The following is a 21,139-nucleotide window of genomic DNA, read 5'->3' on the forward strand; positions in this document are numbered from 1 at the left end:
TGGAGGAAAGGGACACTTTAGGAATCAAATCTTATACACATTGATAAGCTCTAACTCTTGCTCAGAACCACAAAAATATTTTCCAAAACATTTCTAGAATTATTTCCCTTCCTTAAAAACAGTTTAAAATTTATCCTGATGTTAAAAGGAATACTCACTAAACTTTCCTGAAGACAATTATTTAGAAGGTTTTAAAATGATAGACATCTCCTTTCTCCTTAAAACAAATTAGCCCTTAAATGCTGGAATTCATTAACTAAGTTGGTGCCAAATGTCCTCATTCTCAAATGTTGCACAAAATTCCTAGATATTACAAAGTTCCTTAGTCAAAAAGGTGTTGTAAGAGGGAGGACACTTAATTTCTATAAATTACATATCCAATTAAATTAACCTTATCACAACAACAAAGTTTACCAGGACTTCAAAAACTTACTTCATAGGAATTCCTCTACACAGAAAACCACACAAGATTGATAAGAATTCATGGTTAGATGCTTTCAAAAGTCCTTGTTTCAGTTAACAACCTCACCTTCTTAATTAAGTACAATTCTTAATCTAACAACATCTAGATTATAAGAGGAATTATTTTTCTAACAGCATAGGTAATGCAATGTTAACCAAGTTGCATAATATAACTAATTTAAAAATATAAGAACACCACAAGCAATTATCATGTATTTAAAACTTGAAACAGACTATAACTTAGTTGGATGAACAAATCAAATCTGGATTCATAATCACTAATGGTAACATTTTAATTTCTTTTTTTTCTTTTTTTTTTTATTTTTAGTTTACAACACACGGTTCTACATAATTTTGAGTTCCAGATTTTCTCACCTCCCTCCCCCCTCCCTCCCCAAGACGGCATGGAATCTCATATAACTGTCATGTATAACTTCGCATTGAATTAATTTATACACTAGTCAAGTTGTGGAGAAGAATTATGACCAATGGTATGAATCATGAGAAAGAAGAAACAGAACCAAAAAAAAAACCCCAAAAACAAAGACAAAAGAGAAGAAAAAAAGGCGAGCATGAAGTGTGCCTCAATCTGCTTTCAAACTTCATAGTTCTTTCTCTGGATGTAGACAGCATTCTCCATCGTGAGTCCCTTGGAGTTGTCCTTGCACCTTGTGTTGCTGAGAAGAGCGAAGTCTGTCAGGGTTGGTCCTCACGGAATCCATATATCTGTGGTTGTGTACAATGTTCTCCTGGCTCTGCTCCGCTCACTCAGCATTATGTCATGTAGGTTTTTCCAGGTTGTTATGAAGTCCGTATCATCCCCATTTCTTATACCACAATAGTATTCCATTACCTTCATATACCACAGCTTGTTCAGTCATTCCCCAATTGATGGGCATCCCTTTGATTTCCAATTCTTGGCTACCACAAAAAGAGCCGCTATAAATATTTTTGTACATATGGGTCCTTTTCCCGCTTGTGTGATTTCTTTGGGATACAACCCAAGAAGTGGTATTGCTGGGTCAAAGGGTATGAATATTCCTGTGGCCCTTTGGGCGTAGTTCCAAGTTACTCTCCAAAATGGCTGGATCATCTCACAACTCCACCAGCAATGGAACAATGTTCCAATTTTCCCACATCCTCTCCAGTATTTATCATTTTCCTGTTTTGTTATTTTAGCCAATCTGACAGGAGAGATGTGGTATCTAAGAGTTGTTTTGATTTGCATTTCTCTAATCAGTAGTGATCCAGAGCATTTTTTCATATGCCTATAGATAGCTTTAATTTCTTCCTCTGAAAACTGTCTGTTCATATCCTTTGACCATTTCTCAACTGGGGAATGACTTGTATTCCTATATATTTGGCTCAGTTCCCTGTATATTTTAGAAATGAGGCCTTTATCAGAGATACTAGTTGTAAAGATTTTCTCCCAATTTTCTGCTTCCATCCTAATTTTTGTTGCATTGGCTTTTTTTGTACAAAAACATTTCAATTTAACATAATCAAAATTATCCATTTTGCATTTTGTAATGCTCTCTATCTCTTGTTGGGTCATGAATTCTTTTCTTTTCCATAAATCTGATAAGTAAACTATTCCTTCCTCTCCCAAATTACTTATAGTATCAGCCTTTACTCCTAAATCATGAACCCATTTTGACATTATTTTGGTATATGGTGCAAGATATTGGTCTATGCCCAGTTTCTGCCCTACCATTTTCCAATTTTCCCAACAGTTTTTGTGAAATAGTAAATTATTAGCCCAGAAGCTGGCCTCTTTGGGTTTATCAAAGAGTAGATTGCTATAGTTGTTGACTTCTCTATCTTGTATTCCTATCCTATTCCACTGATCCACACCTCTGTTTCTTAGCCAGTACCAGGTAGTTTTGGTGACTGCTGCTCTGTAGTACAGTTTAATATCTGGTATGGCTAGGCCACCTTCTCTAGCATTTCTTTTCATTAATATCCTAGATATTCCAGACCTCTTGTTCTTCCAGATGAATTTTGTTATTATTTTGTCCAGCTCAGTAAAATAATTTTTTGGTAGTTCGATGGGTATGGCACTGAATAGATAGATTAATTTAGGCAAAATTGTCATTTTTATTATATAAGCTCGGCCTAACAATGAGCAAGTGATATTTTTCCAATTATTTAAATCTGACTTTATTTGCGTGAAAAGTGTTTCATAGTTATGTTTATATAGGCCCTGGGTTTGTCTTGGAAAATAGACTCCCAAATATTTTATAGTGTCTACAGTAACTTTGAATGGAATTTCTCTTTCTATCTCTTGCTGTTGGGCTTTGTCAGTAATGTATAGGAATGCTGAGGATTTATGTGGGTTTATTTTATATCCTGCAACTTTGCTAAAGTTGTTTATTATTTCAAGTAGTTTTTTACTTGATTCTCTAGGATTCTCTAGATAAATCATCATATCATCTGCAAAAAGTGATAATTTAGTTTCTTCTTTGCCTATTCTAATTCCTTCAATTTCTTTTTCTTCTCTTATTGCTACAGCTAACGTTTCTAGTACCAAATTAAATAGTAGGGGTGGTAATGGACATCCTTGTTTGACCCCTGATCTTATTGGGAATGCATCTAGCTTATCCCCATTACAAATAATGCTTGTTGATGGTTTTAGGTAGATGCTATTTATAATTTTAAGGAAAGTTCCATTTATTCCTATGCTTTCTAGTGTTTTTAATAGGAATGGGTGTTGTATTTTGTCAAAGGCTTTTTCTGCATCTATTGAGATGATGATATGGTTTCTGCTAGTGTTGTTGTTGATATGGTCAATTATGCTAATAGTTTTCCTAATATTGAACCAGCCTTGCATTCCTGGATTAAATTCTACCTGGTCATAGTGTATTATTCTTGTGATAAGTTGCTGCAATCTTTTTGCTAATATTTTATTTAAAATTTTTGCATCAATATTCATTAGAGAAATTGGTCTATAATTTTCCTTCTCTGTTTTGACTCTACCTGGTTTGGGTATTAGTACCATATTTGTGTCATAAAAAGAATTTGGTAGGACTCCTTCTTCACCTATTTTCCCAAATAGTCTACAAAGTATTGGAATTAGTTGTTCTTTAAATGTTTGATAGAATTCACATGTAAAACCATCTGGCCCTGGAGATTTTTTCCTAGGGAGTTCATTGAAGGCATGCTCAATTTCTTTTTCTGAGATGGGGTTATTTAGAAATTTTACTTCCTTTTCTGTTAACCTGGGCAGTTTATGTTTTTGTAGATATTCATCCATATCTCTAAGGTTGTCAAATTTATGGGCATAAAATTGGGCAAAATAATTCCTAATTATTGTTTTGATTTCCTCTTCATTAGAGGTGAACTCACCCTTTTCATTTTTGATAGTGGTAATTTGATTTTCTTCTTTCTTTTTTTTAATCAAATTGGCCAAAGGTTTATCAATTTTATTGGTTTTTTCATAAAACCAGTTCTTTGTTTTAGTTATTAATTCAATAGTTTTCTTGGTTTCAATTTTATTAATCTCTCCTTTGATTTTCAGGATTGCTAATTTGGTATTTAATTGGGGATTTTCAATTTGCTCTTTTTCTAGCTTTTTCAGCTGTGTGCCCAGATCATTGATCTCCTTTTTCCCTACTTTATTCATGTAAGCATTAAGGGATATAAAACTTCCCCTAAGAACTGCTTTTGCTGCATCCCATAAGTTTTGGTATGTTGTTTCATTATTGTCATTCTCTTGAATGAAGTTATCAATTGTTTCTCTGATTTGTTCTTTGGCCCACTCATTCTTTACAATTAGATTATTTAGTTTCCAATTAATTTTTAGCTTATTTTTCCATGGTTCTTTGTTACAAATAACTCTTATTGCACCATCATTTGAAAAGTATGCTTTGACTACTTCTGCCTTTCTGCACTGGATTGTGAGGTTTTTATGCCCTAGTACATGGTCAATTTTTGAGTATGTGCCATGTACCGTTGACAAGAAAGTATATTCCTTTTTATCCCCGTTCAGTTTTCTCCAGATGTCTATCATATCTGCCTTTTCTAAAATTCTGTTTACCTCCTTAACTTCTTTCTTATTTATTTTGAGGTTATATTTATCAAGTTCAGAAAGGGGGAGGTTGAGGTCTCCCAATATTATAGATTTGCTGTCTATTTCTTCCTGTAACTCCCTTAACCTCTCCTGTAAGAATTTGTATGCCTTACCACTTGGTGCATATATGTTAAACAATGATATTGCTTCATTGTTTATGGTGCCTTTTAGCAGGATATAATGTCCTTCCTTATCTCTTTTAGTTAAATCTATCTTTACTTTTGCTTTGTTTGAGATTAGGATTGCTACACCTGCTTTTTTTACTTTAGCTGAGGCGCAATATGTTTTACTCTAGCCTTTTACCATTACCCTGTGTGTATCTCCCTGTCTCAAATGTGTTTCTTGTAAACAGAATATTGTAGGATTATGATTTTTAATCCATTCTGCTATCCGCTTCTGTTTTATAAGAGAGTTCATCCCATTCACGTTCAGAGTTATGATTTCTATTTGTGTCTTTTTCTCCATCCTATTTCCCCCTGTTTATGCTTTTATTTCTCCCTTTCCCCTTCTCCGCCTCAACAAAGTTTTGCTTTTGACCGCTGCCTTCCTCAGTTTCCCCTCCCTCTTTGTTCCCCTCCCTTATCTTACTGTTTCCCACTTGCTACTTCTCCCCTCCCTTCTGACCACCCCCCTGCCTTTTTCCCCCCCTTCCCCTCCTACTTCCCGTAGGTCAAGTTAGATTTCTAAACTTATAAGGGTATGTTATTCCCTTCTTGAACCAGATCAGATGACAGTAAAGTTCAAATACTGCTCTTCTCCCTCCCTTCTTTCCCTCTACTATAATATGTTTTTGTGCCTCTTCATTTGGTGTAATTTACCCTTTTCTACTACCTCCTTACCTCTTCTCTCATAGCCCTCCCTTTACATCTCTTACTTATGTTTTTTATCTTTACATCAGTTAATTTATACAGGCATTCACAATCTACGTGTATCCCTTTCAATTGTCATAATAGCTGTACCATTCTCAAGACTGACATATATATGTCTATCTATAAAACATACATAAGATGATATAATCTTATACAAAGATGCAAATAATTTGCCCTTATTGATTAATAAAGTTTGTGGGGGTTTTTCCCTCTGTTTACCTTTTTATGTCTCTCTTGAGTTTTGTATTTGGAGATCAAATTTTCCATTGAGTTCTGACCTTTTCATCAGGAAGGTCTGGAATTCCCTTATTTCATTGAATGTCCATCTCCTTGCCCGAAAAATTATGCTTAGTTTTGCTGGGTAGTTGATCCTTGGTTGTAGTCCCAGCTCCTTTGCCCTTTGGAATATCATATTCCCATTTCTCCTGTCTTTTAATGTGGAAGCTGAGAGATTCTGTGTGATCCTGACTGTAGTTCCACGATATTTGAATTGCTTCTTTTTGGCTGCTAGCAGTATTTTCTCCTTGAGTTTATAGTTCTGAAATTTGGCTATAATATTTATTGGTGTTTTTGGTTTGGGATCTCTTTCAGGGGGTGATCAGTGAATTCTTTCAATGACTATTTTGCCCTCTGGTTCTAGGACCTCTGGGCAGTTGTCTTTGATAATTTCTTCAAAGATACTGTCAAGGCTCTTTTTTTCATCATGGATTTCCAGTAGAACAATAACTCTTAAATTGTCTCTCCTGGATCTATTTTCCAGGTCACTTGTTTTCCCAATCAGATATTTCACATTTTTTTCTATTTTTTCATTCTTTACATTTTGTTGTACTACTTCTTGGTGCCTCATAGATTCATTAGCTTCCACTTCTTCAACTCTAATTTTTAATGAGTTAGTGTTTTCATTTTGCTTTTGAGTCTCCTTTTCCAATTGTTTGATTTTGCCTCTCTAGATTCTGAATCCCCGTAGCCATTTCGCCAATCTTTTTTTCCATATTTTCTTTTAGCTCTCTAATTTGGTTTTTAAAATCCTCCTTTAGCTCTTCCAGCAGTGCTTTTTGGGCTGGAGACCAGTTCACATTACCTTTTGAGGTATCAGATGTATCTACGGTGTCATTGCTGTCCTCTTCCCTATTGGTATTTTGATCCTGCCTGTCTCCATAAAAAGAATCTATTGTCCTCGGTTTTTTTGTGTTCTTCTTCATGTTGGTTTGCCTTTTCCTGGCTTTACAACAAATTTCTGCCTTTGGGGCTCAGGGCTCTCTGTCCCAGCTTTCTTATTATGGGGATTGTGAGTCTAGAATTATAGCCTTCAGTTTCCTGAGGTGTGGGGGAGGGGTCTGGCTCCCTGACGTCTCACTCCCTATGGGTGCTCTCCAGCACTGTTGCTCTTCAGCAATGGTCTCAGCTGTTTGTTATTTGAGCTGATGTCTGGCACTTCCCCTGGGGGAGCAAGATTACGTCTGGGCTCCTGGTGTTGACCCCTGCCGGCTCTGCCCCTCTGAGACTAATGAACTTCTACTGTTTGACCACTGAAGCCCCACTTCTTTCTCCTCTGTTCCAGTGTTCTTTTTTTTCCTGAGGAATTCTCTGGGTGAGGGGGGGAGGGATTAGAGCCGTTTACCTGGACATTATGTCTCCCGGAAGTTCAAGAAACCACGTTTCATTCCTTCGGGCTGCAAGCCTCAGGAGTCGGTGTTTCACGGCCGGTGGCATTGCGCTGCCTCTCGTTGCTTCCACAGGCTGCCCTCCTGTGTTGGGAGGCCTGGGGATCTCCACCAGTTTTGGGCACCCAGGTTTCTCCCAGCCTGTCTCCCATGTGGATTTCCCGGCCGACTGCTTCCGCTTTGGTCTGGAGCAGCTCCGCACACCGAGCACTCTCCAAGCCTACAGATTCGTGCCTTCGGCCTTTCAGACTCTCCCACCTTGGAAATTTGCCCCACACAGACTGCTCGCAGTTTCTAACTCTCTCAAACCTGCTCAAATTCGCTTTTTTATAGGAATCTGACAGACCTTGTGAGAGAGCTCCAGTAAGATGCTGTTTTCATGCGGCCATCTTGGCTCTGCCCCCCAACATTTTAATTTCTAAGGCCCAATACTCTTAGCATTGTAAAAGATTATTATTTATAAAATCACATTTTTCTTCAATATTGCTGATACATCTGTTTGCCAAATTACACAATTTAGAAATGTAACAATGCCCTAAACATAATTATGCATTTTAAAACTTGAAACAACCCATTTATCACTTTAGGTGAATGTATTTCTAAATCTCCATGCACAGAGAATCTTTCATCTCATCATTTGAAACTATAACTTTAAATCACCAGATATAGAAAACTTTTTCACATAGAAAGTCTGTTCTCATGGTTAAATATCAGAATTATTAATTATTTACTTGTTATAACCACATATAACAGTTCCAAATCATCAAATTTTATCACATTCCTTTAAAAACCCAATTCACATATATCAAAATCAGATTAAAATTGCTATAATATCATTTCTTACCACACAATGGTCTTCTCAAATTTCACAATTCAAGAGAATTTTAGAAATACAAAGCAATTTTAGAAACACAGAAACAATAATTTTCAGATGACATCAATTGTATTTCCAGATTACCACATATAGAAATTATTCAGCTTATTACTTTTGGTATTTAAAAACCACTTCAAATTAACAATTACATTAATTTAAAGAGAGATAATAATAATGTTGTATCTAACATATACCAGACTTTATGTTAAGCATTTTACAATCATTATCATTTTGATCCCATAACAACCATCATTATTATTTTCCCTTTACAAATCAGGAAACAGGTCAAACAGAGATTAAAATACAGTTTTGCAACTGGAACAAAGAAGTGTGAAGTTACCTAGAGTAGAAGCTGGTATCCCAGTGGTGATAATTTTGGGAGGCAGAAAGACCAAATCCATCTACCTCGCCCTTCCCCCACAACTGCAGAAGTTACTGAGCCTAGAGTGGGTTTTGCAGCTGCTGGGGATGGAGTGGGCAGAATGCATAGGACCTGGGTGATATTTCCAAGCTTTGCCAAAAAGGGATGGGCTACGAAGGTACCCAGGGGGCACAGGACTGTCAGGATACTGACAGTCTGTGAATTTCTGTCCTTCTCCTCCTCTTGCCAGGTGGGGAAGGGTGATTTAAGTTTTCCCTACAGTTCTCCTGCATTCTCTTCTAATTTGATCTGGGACAAGAGGAGTTTATTTTAGCTGCTCTAACTTTTACTGCAGCCCTGGCTCAGTAAGAGACAGGACAACAATGGTGAAAGATCTCAATGATTGTAACTTAAGTAAACTTCACCTTTTGCTCACTCCTTCAAAACCTTTTTGCACTTAAATCTAAGGGAAATGATTCCCTCTTAACTCTGGGGAGGGAGTGGGGAATGATAAGTGATCAGCATTGGGAGGAGGTGTTTCAGCAAGAGTGAGCTCCTGGAGTGATTTTACAGTCTCAGGAGTTCTCTCCCAAAATCCAACTAACCAGTTTCCAAACTTTTAATGAATAATCAATCCCAGAATATGCTAAAATGTTTCAGCTCTATTTTTTTTCTGTAAGTCCTGTTGGCCAGACCAGACTCTGTTTCCCTAACAGCCTTAGAATCATCTGGCTACCTGTGTTTCAGATTTTACCAAAGTATAGACATTTCACAGCACACGCTCTCACACAGACAATTAACAAAACAAATACAGACTGAGCTAAGAGTTTAAACAACAGAGAATTAGAAGCGTTCATGAGTTGGCTATTAGCACCTCTATGGTCTTTGGGGAAACCTTGGCATTCATGATTTTTCTGACTCTCCATATCCTATCCCTTAGGAAGGGGGAAAGGGGAGATGGAGGAAGACTATGGCAGGTAAGGGAAGGCTAGGAGTAAGGATAAAATGCATTTATCCTCCCCATAATCAGGGCCTTTAAGGGAAGGAAGCAGGAATAGGGCAAAAGGCAAAAAACAGCCCTTAAGGGAAGGGGGAAAGGCGGGGGAGGAGAAGAGAGAGGAGGCAACGGTAGCAGAACAGTTACCCCTCTCCTGTTAGAGTAGGTACTGGGAGGCAGAGGATGAGGGGGTAACAGCAAAGTGAAGTTTTTCTCCCCTGGATCCAGGCCTCCAAGGGAAGGAAAGGAGGGAGGGGGTGAGGAATAGGGTGGAGGGAGTGGAGGAACGGTTGGACTTCTAATTCTAGTTTTTTACTGATCCATAGCTAATTTTCTAGATCAATCAGTGTTTCCAGGGGATCTATGTGTGTTTGACCGCAGATCTGTGTTTTACCACAGATTTGATCCATGCCCCCAGAGTTACCTTAAAGGGAATTTTCAGACTTCAACCAATTTTGTGGGAGTCCTTTTTGGAATCTGGGAAGAGAGACAATGTACCCCCACCTTGTCAAGGCCAAAATTCCAGGAAAAATTAATCCTGTGGCGCCAAAAGCATTGGCAAGGTTAGGCTGCTTTGTCCCATTTCCATCATTTCCACCAGAAGTTCACGGCACCATAACTGCTAAACCTGAAAGTTTGGTTGAAGGAAGCAACAGAGCTAGGTGATAGAAAAATCCATGTTGTTTATTGTTTTCCCTTAAAGCATAGCTAAGTTAGCTTACTTGTACGTACAAGGAGTCAGAGCATAAGCTCTGGCTGTCTGAACAAAGGAATGAGAAAACATATACGTTATTTTAGCAGCCCCAGCAAGCCTGTATTACCTCACTTTTATGACCCCCATGTATGTTTAACCATGATACAAGAAGAGGCTTTTCCTTAATGGAATAGGGTTGTAAAGAATGTTGACAAAGGTCAGTTAATATTAAGAGAGGTAGTCTCTCTTGGGGGTTAGGGTCTCATCCTTTAATGGCTAACAGGGGTAAGAATGTTCTTAGGTCAGTCTGATCTGGCCTTGTTGACAGTGGTAAGGGTATTTCCTGAGCAAACTCTAGAGAACAAAGAAGCCCAGGTCCTGAATCTTCCAGTTACTCATTAATTAAGGCTCTGGGTCTGGTTGAAATTAAAAATGATATAAAATGGTATAAAATGTTCCACAGGTCACATTTGAACTCGTCTTTCTGACTCCAGGCCCACTGCTCTATCTACTGTGCCTACTATGTGCCAGGCACTGTACAAAGTGTGCTAAGCCAGAAACGAAACTGTCCTTGCCTTCTGGGAGCTGACAGCCTATTGGGGGAGCCAAATAAATACAAGGTAAGTTCTGGGGAGCAGGGAGCAGCAGTCCCCAACAGCTAAGAGGATGGAGTGCCTAAAGGAGGCATTCCACACACAGAAAGAAGTTCCCTCCAAGTCTAAGGTACCTGAAAGGGCACACTCAGTACCCCAAAGACAAACTGCTGATTTCCAGTTGTGTCTGTGGCCGTTCCTGGAACTGGTTATTCCTGGCCTGGGGCTGCGGGGCTTCTACCAAGTGAAGCTTCCTCCCCCTACTTGCCCAGGCTTGGAAGCTTGCCTTTCCATCCAGCAACCTTGCTTCCAGCTAGAGTTGCAGAGATGAGAGTGGGTTCCCCTACCCCCTTCCTGCCCCAAGATGAAGCTCCTGGAAGAAGCTCCAGTTACTGCCAGGTGGTCAGAAGTCACTTTCTCCCAGCTGTTGACAGCCCCTTCTCTTCTTCCTGGGGCCACCTTGGACGCTTGCTCCTCCAGGATGGAGAAAACTGTGAAACAGGCTGTCTGTCCAGCCTCACAGGGGAACCCCCAGCAGCCCAAGCTCACACAGCCCTCACCCCACCAAGCACCTCAGTCTGCAGCCAGGATGCAAGCAGTAGGTCACTCAAACCCTAGAGGAAGCAGGCCTATTGTATCCCCACTGGGAGACAGGTAGGTGTTTGGATGTCTCTGCCCTTCCTCCAATTGGGTAACAGCCTAGAGCCTCTTCCCTACCCTCAGTTTAAGGACTGAAATAGGACTCAGAGATAAGGCCATAGTAAAGTCAAATGTACAAAGCTCTAAACCCTAGTTAGGGAAAACATGGTGCTCAATGGCTGAGAGGGGCAAGGGGAGGGGGGGCAGAAATGGCTTCCTTAAGGAGGCTCCATGAAACCAAACTGAGATGAAGAATCAATTGAGTCAGGTATGAGGGAGTGGGGCATGGAGTGTGTGTGTGTGTGTGTGTGCGCGCGCGCGCATGCACGCACGTGTGCGTACATGCACACTTGTGTATGTGAAAGATCACACACATACTCTCACATGCACATTCATAAGTGTTATATGTGACTCAACTGAGTGAAGGGCCCCCAGGCAGGGAGCCACGTGGGCAAGACAGGGATGCTCCTACCATTGTTCCCTTGACTCCCCTTTCCCAGGTTGGTCACCAGGGATGTCCATCTCCAAGCATTGCCCAATCCTCATCTCCTCTCTCCTCTTAGCAGCACAGCATTGAGGTGAGCCAAGTAGGCTTCAGCCAGAGAAGCTGAATTCCAGAATAGAGACCCTGACATTGTATTGGCCAACCCCTGGACACTCACACTCTCTGGCCTTGGCTCCATTTCTTCCACCTTGGGAACTGATCTCAGCCCTGCCTGCTACTGGGATGAGGAAGGAGGCCAAAGGGTGCTGGATGCATGGGAAAGAGAAGGTGAGGAAAGGAGGGGAGAAGGGGGGAGAAGAAGGGGAGAAGGGGGTATCTACAGCCAAATCTTACCTTTGTTGCCCAGCTTCTCCCGGGCCCTGTGGATCTGGGCAAAAGGCCAAGTCTTGGCTTCACTGAGACCTTTCCAGGGGCCGACTGAGACCCCATCAACTTCCTCCCATGGTGAGTACCACCCTTGCCCTCCCAAACTTGGAAGTAATAGATGAACATCTCATCAGTTGAGCAATCTATTTTCTGTTCTATTCCCTCCTCTTTATAACCTCAACCACCAGCCCAGTTCAAGCCTTCCACACCTATCAGCTGGATGACTGTAATAGTCTCCTAGCCAGTCTCCCTGCTTGGAGTCTTCCCTCACCCGTCCCTCCATCCTGTACATCCTGAGTGACCTCTCTACTGCCACATTTGGGTTCAAAAATTCTGTCACTCACTCTTGCCCTAAGCCCTTTACTGGGCTAGAAATGTCAAAAGGCAACTTTTCTTCTCTGTGATCAAGGAGACAATGCAAGGTCCACCTGGCCTACATGGCCCTCCATAGCATGGCCCCAACTCCCCTTCACAGCCATACCTCACACTGGGCTCCAGCTTGCCCTTCTAGCAGTGGGCCAGTCTCCATCATCTCTGCCTCCTATGCTGCACTTTAAATGTCCTCTTGCCCAGAATGCTTTTCTCCTTGTCTAATTCTTCTAGGCCCAGCTCAGGTGCCACCTCCATAAAGCCCCCAGTGGTATGCCCAAAGTCCTCACTGTACCAATCAACCAGACTAGAGGTTCCCCAGGGCAGGGATTGCATCCCTTCCCTCTTGCCTAACAGTTGAGTGAGCTCCCAGGGACCTACCTTCTGCCCCTCCCTCAGGCTAGGCACATTTATGGGGTTACAACCCACAGTTTAAGAAGTGCTGATAGGGAGGGTCAGGATTTGAAAAAGTTCGAGAAGCCTTGATTTACACCAATGATCCCTGCTTTGCCTTCCAGCTGACAGGACTACAGGGGAGGCTATATCTATACCTGCTGCCTTCCGAGGACTCTGTTGCCTGCTTCCCAATCCCAGTCACACCCACCAAGCACTGCACAGGGAGCTGTTACTGATAGGAAGTAAAGAAGCCAAGGGCCCTCCCTGAATAGGCAGATGGTGGGAGAGGGTGGCGTAGGGTGGGGCACAGAGGGTAGCTGGGCTTCAGGTGGAAATCCTTCCCCTTTGGTCCCACTCATGAGAGTGGGAAAAATGGCCTGACCTCTAGGGAGCCCTCAGGCTGAGAAACAGGCCCAATTTGATGCCAAGCCAAGGGGCTTCCAAACCAATTGCCAGAGCTCGGCCCACTCCCAACTTCCCATGCTCCCTTTTCCCAAGGGCCTGAGCCTCCGGAGCAGGCCTGAACTCCTTCGTGTGCTAGAGAAGAGGCAAGGCCGACCAGGTGCTGGGCCTGGACCCGAGCCCACCCCTCTGCAGGAGGCACTTCATCGTCAGCAACAGAGGCAACAGAAGGTAGGGGCTTCCAGACTGATCTGAGGCCAGAGTGGTAGGTGGATCTGGGTACTTAAAGACAGAAATATCCCAATTGGATCTGTACTAATGTGGAATCTCAGGCAAGTCAATGCCTCTTTGAGGGCCTATTTTCTCATCTGTGAAATGATGCTGTGAGTGAGGGCCCACCCTTTCCCTGCTAACATCTCATGTTGTGAAGGGCTACGTGGAAAAGCTTGGCCTTCTCCCTCTCTCTTCGCCAAGAAGCAGCAGGAAGACAAAAGGAGCAAGAGCCAAGATGAGCAGCTGGAGTTCATGAGGATCCGAGAGCACCTATGCCACCAGCCACCTCCCCAGCCCCCAAGCCCCTGTGGCATCCTCTTCTGCCCACCTCTCACCCTCCTCAGGTCTTGCGGATGGCTGTATCTCCCCAGCCCACTTCCCCCAAGAAAAAATGCAATGGTGTTGAAAAATAAACAAATCCTTTAATTCATGAAGTGTATGAGAACAAAGTCAAGGGCAGGATGGTTGGCACTTTTTGTTGAAAGTCTCACTTCTCCACCAGGTCTGAGAGGCCCCAGGGGAGGAAGGGTCAGTTGTCTTGCCCTTGGATAGAGGGCAAAAATGCCACGGCATTGCTGGGGTGGGAGAAGCTCTACAGAGGCATCAGGTGAGGTAAGGTGCCAAAGAGTGGGGCCCTTGAGAACACTATGGTGTTTGGATACCACTCCCCCAACCTCAGGAGTGAGTTCCAAAGGGAAGTCTAGGCTGGAGACTGGAGCACAGCTTTCTTCAAGGAAAGGATTCCTAGAAGACACCCCCAAAGTGTCTGCCCAAATGTGATGGGGGCAGGGGCAAGGGGGACCTATCTTGTGCTGGAGCCAGGGCAACTCCTTTTCCAGAAACATTTAAACAAACATGAACACTCTTTTCCAACCAAACAAGGCACTATGGGTAGGACCTGGAGAAACCAAATGGGCCACAGAGGCACTCACAACAGGGCCTACGGCAAATAAGAACAGGAAGATATCCCTGCACCCCCCAAATCACTCCAGAAGGGAGGCTAGAAAGCAAGGTTAAGAGGCAGAGGTCAAAATGGGACCAGGACTCTGCCTCCTCCCAGGGCCCAGAAGGGGCCTTCAGGGCTGGAGACGGAAGGGGTTGTCATCATCTGCCTGCATGAAATAGTAGAAAAAGGCCAGAAAAAGAGCAAAACCAAGGAAGAGAAGGAACTGGACCCAAAGGGGCACCACTCTGCCATTCTTTCCGAGCTTAGCCTCAAGGCCTTGGTCAGGTCTAATAGCCTGGCGGGCTTCCACCTCCAGAGGGAGGGAGTACGAGCGGAAGCTTGGGGAGGTTGAGGAAACTGGGGTGGATGAGGAACAAGCAGAAGAAACCACTGGGCTGGAAGAGAAGGTCGAGTCAGAGCTTGAGTCAGTGATGAATTTGTAGTGAGAAACACGCTGGTAGGTATTGTTGTCCCGGTTGAAGTAGGCTGAGTCACTATGTGGGGGGGGGGGGGGGGATCAGAAAGACTCAGCCTTCCCCCTAGCCCTCCCCCATGCATGGCCTCCTCTCTATGAGCACTGCCCCTAGCCCAAGGCCCCAGCTGTCTCAGAAGCAGTTTCCCCAGCAACAGCTTCCCCAGTGCTGAGGTCCCGTTCCTTGGCCTCTAGTACTCCATTTCTCCCTGAACACATATAACACCCCTTAGCCCCCATAGTCTTTTCCCTTGAAATGCCCTCTCCCCTGGCCTGGTCTAATACTTCCTGGTGTTCAAGAGCCCAATCACAAGCCCCCTCCTCCAGGGAGCCTCCCACACCCCCATCCCCTTGCTGGAAGTCAGTTTGCTTTCCTCTGAATCCCCCAAATACTTTGTCTGTACCTCCCTTCTGCCCTTCCTCTCATTCACTGTTAGGCCTATGTCTCAGAATTGGCTGATTTCACCTCTGCCAAGAGGCTGTGCACACTTTTCGTGTTTGTTCCAGGAACATCTGCTGAATGAACACTAGGCAGCCCCACCCCCATCCCTCAGCCTTGCTAGTGCCAATGTGAGACACAGGATTGAAGCCACTACAGTGAGTGGCAGGGTGAGAGTAGGGCAGGGCACTGTCCCCTTCGCTTACCGGTCCATGTTCTCTTCCTGGGCTAAGGGGTAGAGAATATTCTCTCTTATCTGTAACAAGGCAGAGAAACAAAGGCGGTTCAGTCTCCCCAGCACCAGGGCCATCATTGTCCCTGCTGATGACAATCCTAACTAGCCACCCACCCATCATGCCCTGCTACAGAAAGGACCAGCTGACTCCTGGGTCAGACCTATCAGGTAACCAGCCACTTGCTGGCCTGTTGCTTGTGGGGGTGGAAGAACTAGTGCCCTGCCCCCCACAGCCTCATTCTCTTTCTCCATGGGCCCCCTGCCAATGGGACAGTGCTAACTGCTCTGCAGCTGTCCTATCTTCTGCTCAAATAAGGAGGCAGATGGCATTTCTGTGCCGAGTTTTCCTCCAAGCCCCTGCTTCCAAAGAACAAAAGTGTGCAGGGTCCCCCTTCACCCCCATACCAAGCCTTAACTGGGCAGACGAGAAGCAAACTAGTCCCCTTCCCCTGACAAAGAGGCAGGGAGCAGCATTCAGCACTGATCTACCAAAAGCAGGCGATGAATAGGGAAGGACCAACCCCCAGCCTCTCTCAGTCGTCTCCTTGGCCCTGTACTCAATGACCTTGGCATCTGGTATGGCACACCCGTACTGCTTTCCAGGGCCAGCTGTCCTGGTGTGTGCTAGAGTCCCAGGTCTGAGACTCTTTCCCTAGTCAGGCTTGGAGTCGGCTAATGGAAGGCCTTAGTCAACTTGCTCTCTTCTCGTGCCTCTCTGTTGAGGCCAGAGCCTCAGAATGAGGAAAACCTAGGTTCGAGAGTCCTGCCTGTGAGAGGCTCAGCAAATCCTAGATTAACCTAGGGTAATGTCCCTGTTCCCCAAATCAGCTCTCTGCCCTGCCTTGGGCCCCTGGGAGATGAGTGGTTCAAAAGACTCACAGACAGTGAGGTACGCAGCAGAGAACCCTGGCAGTGGATTTAAAGTTAGGCTCTGCTGCTTACCAGGCAACCTGGGGAGTCCCTTGGTCTCTCAAGGCCTGATTTTCCTCTTCTGTAAAATGAGCAAGTTGGACTACATCATGTTCTCTTTCTAAAGTGCTTCTGCCTCTAAATCTACAATCCCCCAAACAGAGGGCTGAGAAATCTTGAGGTGTGGCTTTCAACCAAGCTGAGTTCAGGGAGAGGACTGAAGGAACCCCTGGCCAAGGAGGCAGCACCTCATGAAATTAGCCTCCTTACTACAAACTTTGCTTCATGCCCACATGCTACCCGGGAGAAGGGGGCAGTGACAATTCAGATTAGGCCCCGTCTCCTGTCTCTGGAGAATTCTAGCTAAAAAAAGATTATGTATACATGGTATCACGTGGCAAACTTTAACATGCTTCAGAAACATCAGCTCCTCCTTATCATCATTGTTCCTGTTATTATCAGAGAGGGGGCAGAAGACAGTGCATCGGGGCCAAACTAGAAATGGATCTCTGCTGCAGAACTGACTCAGAAAACCACAAACTCACATTGCCTACAGTGTATTGGATTTTCATTCATTTTGTTCAATGGTTCCCAATGATGTTTTCATTGACTTCAGAAGTCACTTAGGAGTTTTGCTGGCTGTGCACAGGCCTGAGCTGGATATCTCTGGTGTCACGGACAGCAAGACAGCCTCAGAACAAGGAAAAGCTGGCTTCAAGTCCTACTACCTCTGACACATAGGGCCTAGGGGGCCCTAGGTGTTCTAGGCAACTTGCTAACCATATGGCGCCAGTGTGCGGTGGCACAGGGGGCTTCCTCACCTAGGAATTTGCTCCAATACCAACGGCATCCCCTTTTTTTTCCTCTCTTTTGTTTTTGTTTTTGGGTTGGGTTTTTTTTTGGTTGTTTCTTCTTTCTCATGATTCATTCCATTGGTCATAATTCTTCTCCACAACTTGACTAGTATGTAAATTAATTCAATGCGAAGTTATACATGGAAGATATATGGGATTCCATGCCGTCTTGGGGAGGGGGGAGGGAGAGAAGAAAATCTGAAACTCAAAATTATGTAGAACCGAGTGTTGTAAACTAAAAATTAATAAAAAATAAAAAAAATACCAACAGCATCACAGTCTAGCCCCTCATCATTTAATAGCTGGTGTGGGAGGCTGATGGGTTAACTAACTTTGGCACCAAGATGGTGGGGACTGGGGCTCACACTTACCCGCTGGCGCAGGCGGTAGGTAGGTGCCTTGGCACTGTCACTGCTGTAGCTTGTGGAGGGCATGGGCTCTTGGAAGCTGGTCTTGGCCTTGGCTACTGGGATAGCTGCACTCTCAGTTTCCCCATAAGTCTTGGTAGTTGAGTAACTCTCTTCATAGTAATTGTCATAGTCAACTAGAAGAGTCACAGAGGAAGGAAAGGGAAGAGAGCCAGAGACCAAGGCTTTGGCAGAAGCAGCTAAGTAGGGCAATACCAACCTGGGCACTGGAGGCAGGAAGGCCTGAGATCAAATCTGGCCTCAAACATTCACTAGCTGTGATCCTGGGCAAGTCACTTCACCACTGCCTACCTTAGTTTCCATTCTGTAAAGTGGGGATAATAATAGCATCTATACTCCCACAGGTGCTGTGAGGCTCAAAAGAAAATATTTGTAAAGAATTGCTAAGCACAGTGCCTGGCACATAGTAAGCACTATATAAATGTTGGTGGCCAAGGGCTCCAGACCTGGGCTTAGAATAGCCATACAGGCTGCCAAGGTCAGACCCCAAGTGAGTTGCCTCCAACTATGAAATAATTATAGTCATCCTTGCCTCCCAAACTACCTGTTGGGGCTAATCCATGAAATGGAACCATGAATGAATGGACAAGCAATTTGAACGGGAAGAAAGGATGTCCCTAAGAACGATAGGGATTACAGAAGCCAGCCCAGTAGGGCACAGGCACACTAATACAGGGGTCAGCCAAAATCATAAGCCTCCTCCCTCACCTTAAGCAAAAAGACCCCTTGGGGCCTTCCTTAGGAGCAAGTCATATTTGTCAAGCCCAAAAGTACTGGCTTCTAGCTGCAGAGAGGGATGGGGGTCAGAGACCTACCATGACATTTGCCTCCAAACAGCCCCATTCTGCTCCTGGGTCCCACCCCACATGCACCCTGCAGGCAGCTGGGGAAAGGCAATGCCAAGCCAGACCAGGCCCTACCACTCCCTAGGATGAGGCTGAACCCTCCTGGGATACAGGAACCATGCTCACCGTGTTCCACGTCTTCATCTTCATCCTTTCTGGAACCATAAGCTGTACCCTCAAAATCATCTGTGACACAACAGAAAGATACTCGATGAGAGAGGTCGCCTTCCTTGGCCACACTCCCAAACAATTCATCCCAACAACTGGAGGAGAATTTAATTTCTTTTAAATGAGCCCCACTTGAACTCCTCACCTGGATATTGGTAAGAGCTGACAGTCGCAGGGGAAAACTTGGTTCTCTGACTTTCGTATTCATATATCTTTTTTTCATACAGTTTTCGGGTTGAACCTGGATTCATGGTCAGACAGGTGAATGTTCCCAGAGGTCGCAGAAAGCAGCCCCCGAGCTTTGAAGGGTTTTCCCTATGTGAAGCCAGTTAGTTAGCTCAGCCCTAGAGCGGCCTTCGGAGCTGAGGGGGCCTGGGTGGGGGTGGGGTGGGGAGGTGTGCCCACAAGCCCCATGTGGGAGGAGAATCACGGAACTCTCCAATCCTCCAGGAGTGCCTGCCTCACCTACTCAGTACTCTACCACTAGTACCCTAGGCTCAAGGAGGGATGGATGAGATGTTTCCCCTTCCCTCTTCCTTCTCCCCCCCCCCATATTCTGCCCTGCCCCTCCCCTCTTCTCCCCTCCCCTTCTTCTCCCCTCCCCTCCCCTCCCCTTCTTCTCCCCTCCCCTCCCCTCTTCTCCCCTCTTCTCCACACTTACCCACGATGGGCCCGTGGGGAATGTTATAAAGCTTGAGCATGCGTACTAGCTCCTGGTCGGAGAGGCGGCGGTAGTCCTCCATTGGAGACACCTGAGGGAAGAGGCCCGACGGGGTGGGGGCGGGTGAGCCGCAGCGCTTCGAGAAGCTTTCAGGGCAACCCGGCCGCACGACCCGCCCAGGCAAGAGAGGCCAGGGGCGGAGGCGCTTACCAGTCAGTACGGAGATGGGGGATGCACCTCAGCGACCGAGCGAAACGGCGACGGCAGGGAACAGTGGGCGACGGCAACCGCGACGGGAAGCGACCGCCAAGGCGTGGTCTGGGCGTGGCCCGGCAGCCGAGGGGGCGGGGCCGGGCCGGCCGGGGGCGACAGGGCCCAAGCCCAGGGGCGGCGGAGGGCGGGGCCGGCGGGCAGGTAGGCGGGGCTTGGCGGTCGAAGGGACTAGGCGGGCCTGGGCGGGGCGGGGGTGACAGGGCCTAAACTCAGGGGCTGCCAGGGGCGGGGCCTGGCTGCCGGGGGGGGGGGGGAGGCCCACTCAAGAGAAAAGAGCCTCTAAATGTCCCCAAGGATGACGGTGGTAGCCTAGTGCCTTAGAAAGCCACATGTTTGCAAGGCCTGTGTTTTCTAGTCTTTTTATTTATTTTGTGAGGCACCCCCCAGTGACATTTTGGAGGCCCTCTGGTGTGGGCCCCGTGGGTTTGACAGGGCTGCCAGGCCTTGATTTCCACGCTTCCAGTGAAAACCACGAGGCCTTGCTTTTTAGGTGTTATTTCCCCTCAGAACTTAAGAAGCATCCCAAAAAAGGATGAACCTCACAGAAACGCATAGCAAAATAAATAATGCAGAAATAATCAGGGCCCTCCAGCATATTCTTCAGGGGCCCCGGGGCCTCCTTCAAGTCTTAACAACGTGATTGCCTCCCACTGTCCCCCTGAAAGCCCAACCGCCTGGGCCTATGGAACTGACAGCCCAGCAGCCCCTACCACATTGGTCATGCTTGACCACATGCTGTTGTGAGGCACAGCCCTGTGCCCCCACCTCTGGCCTTGTAGGTGCACAAGCAGGAGGGGCTTCAGGGGTCTGGGGTCCTTTAGCTCATTCCTCTGGTTGCTGACTCATCTTCAGCCCCTGTCACTGGAGAGCTTGCCAGTTCTGTCACCAACATCTACACAACAACAGAGGCTCTGGGCAGAAGTCTGGTAGGGTGGCTATCAAGGTTGTTGTGTTGTGGTTTGTCCTTCTTTCCCAAAGAGGACTATGAATGACTCCTGGGAGATGATGACATGACTTGCATTGAATTGGATTTGAGTGACAGCCAAAAGAATGCAATAAACAGCCCCAGCCCCCTGAAGCTCCCTGCCATTTCTACATAAACAAGGCCAGTGAAGGGGGCACAGTAGCTACAACATACAAAATGGCCCTGAATCTCAAGAGCCCCCCGCCATTCTTTTTTTTGTGGGGGGTGGTGGGGGGAAGGCAGGGCAATTGGGATTAACTGACTTGCCTGAGGTCTCACGGCTAGTATGTCAAGTGTCTGACACCGGATTTGAACTTAGGTCCTCCTGACTTCTGGGCTGGTGCTCCACTCACTGTGCCCCCTAGCTGCCCCGCCCCCTGCCATTTCTACAAAAAGCCAGTGGCCAGAAAAG

At 45.4% G+C, this 21,139-nt stretch overlaps 1 protein-coding gene across 3 annotated transcripts; it reads right to left on the reverse strand.

Moving 5' to 3' along the window:
* Window positions 1-13,935: 13,935 nt before the first annotated feature.
* On the reverse strand, window positions 13,936-19,882 carry EMD (emerin). Of its 3 annotated transcripts, none has more exons than XM_036740513.1 (7): window positions 19,701-19,882; window positions 19,491-19,581; window positions 18,975-19,070; window positions 18,788-18,847; window positions 17,760-17,932; window positions 15,597-15,646; window positions 13,936-14,973 (listed from the first exon to the last, which is right to left on the reverse strand). In XM_036740513.1, exons 2-7 carry the CDS (start codon window positions 19,570-19,572, stop codon window positions 14,610-14,612), a joined length of 825 nt encoding a protein of 274 aa, XP_036596408.1. In that variant the 5' UTR covers window positions 19,573-19,581; window positions 19,701-19,882; the 3' UTR covers window positions 13,936-14,609. The 3 variants fall into 3 exon arrangements, with proteins under 3 accessions (XP_036596408.1, XP_036596409.1, XP_036596410.1); XM_036740514.1 differs by having other exon boundaries at window positions 17,760-17,908; window positions 19,701-19,792; XM_036740515.1 differs by having other exon boundaries at window positions 13,936-14,874; window positions 19,701-19,792.
* Window positions 19,883-21,139: the final 1,257 nt, after the last annotated feature.

This window comes from Trichosurus vulpecula (genome assembly GCF_011100635.1).
Source record: "Trichosurus vulpecula isolate mTriVul1 chromosome X unlocalized genomic scaffold, mTriVul1.pri SUPER_X_unloc_2, whole genome shotgun sequence".
Lineage (NCBI taxonomy): Eukaryota > Metazoa > Chordata > Mammalia > Diprotodontia > Phalangeridae > Trichosurus > Trichosurus vulpecula.

Bases quoted from the DNA above. Each gene is read 5' to 3' on its own strand.
- EMD (XM_036740513.1), bottom strand. From the start codon at position 19,572: ATGGAGGACTACCGCCGCCTCTCCGACCAGGAGCTAGTACGCATGCTC. The intron at 18,848-18,974 runs GTGAGGAGTTCA...GTTGTGTCACAG, and splicing joins CAGCTCTTACCAATATCCAG to ATGATTTTGAGGGTACAGCT. The intron at 15,647-17,759 runs GTAAGTGTGAGC...GCCTTGTTACAG, and splicing joins CCTACCGCCTGCGCCAGCGG to ATAAGAGAGAATATTCTCTA.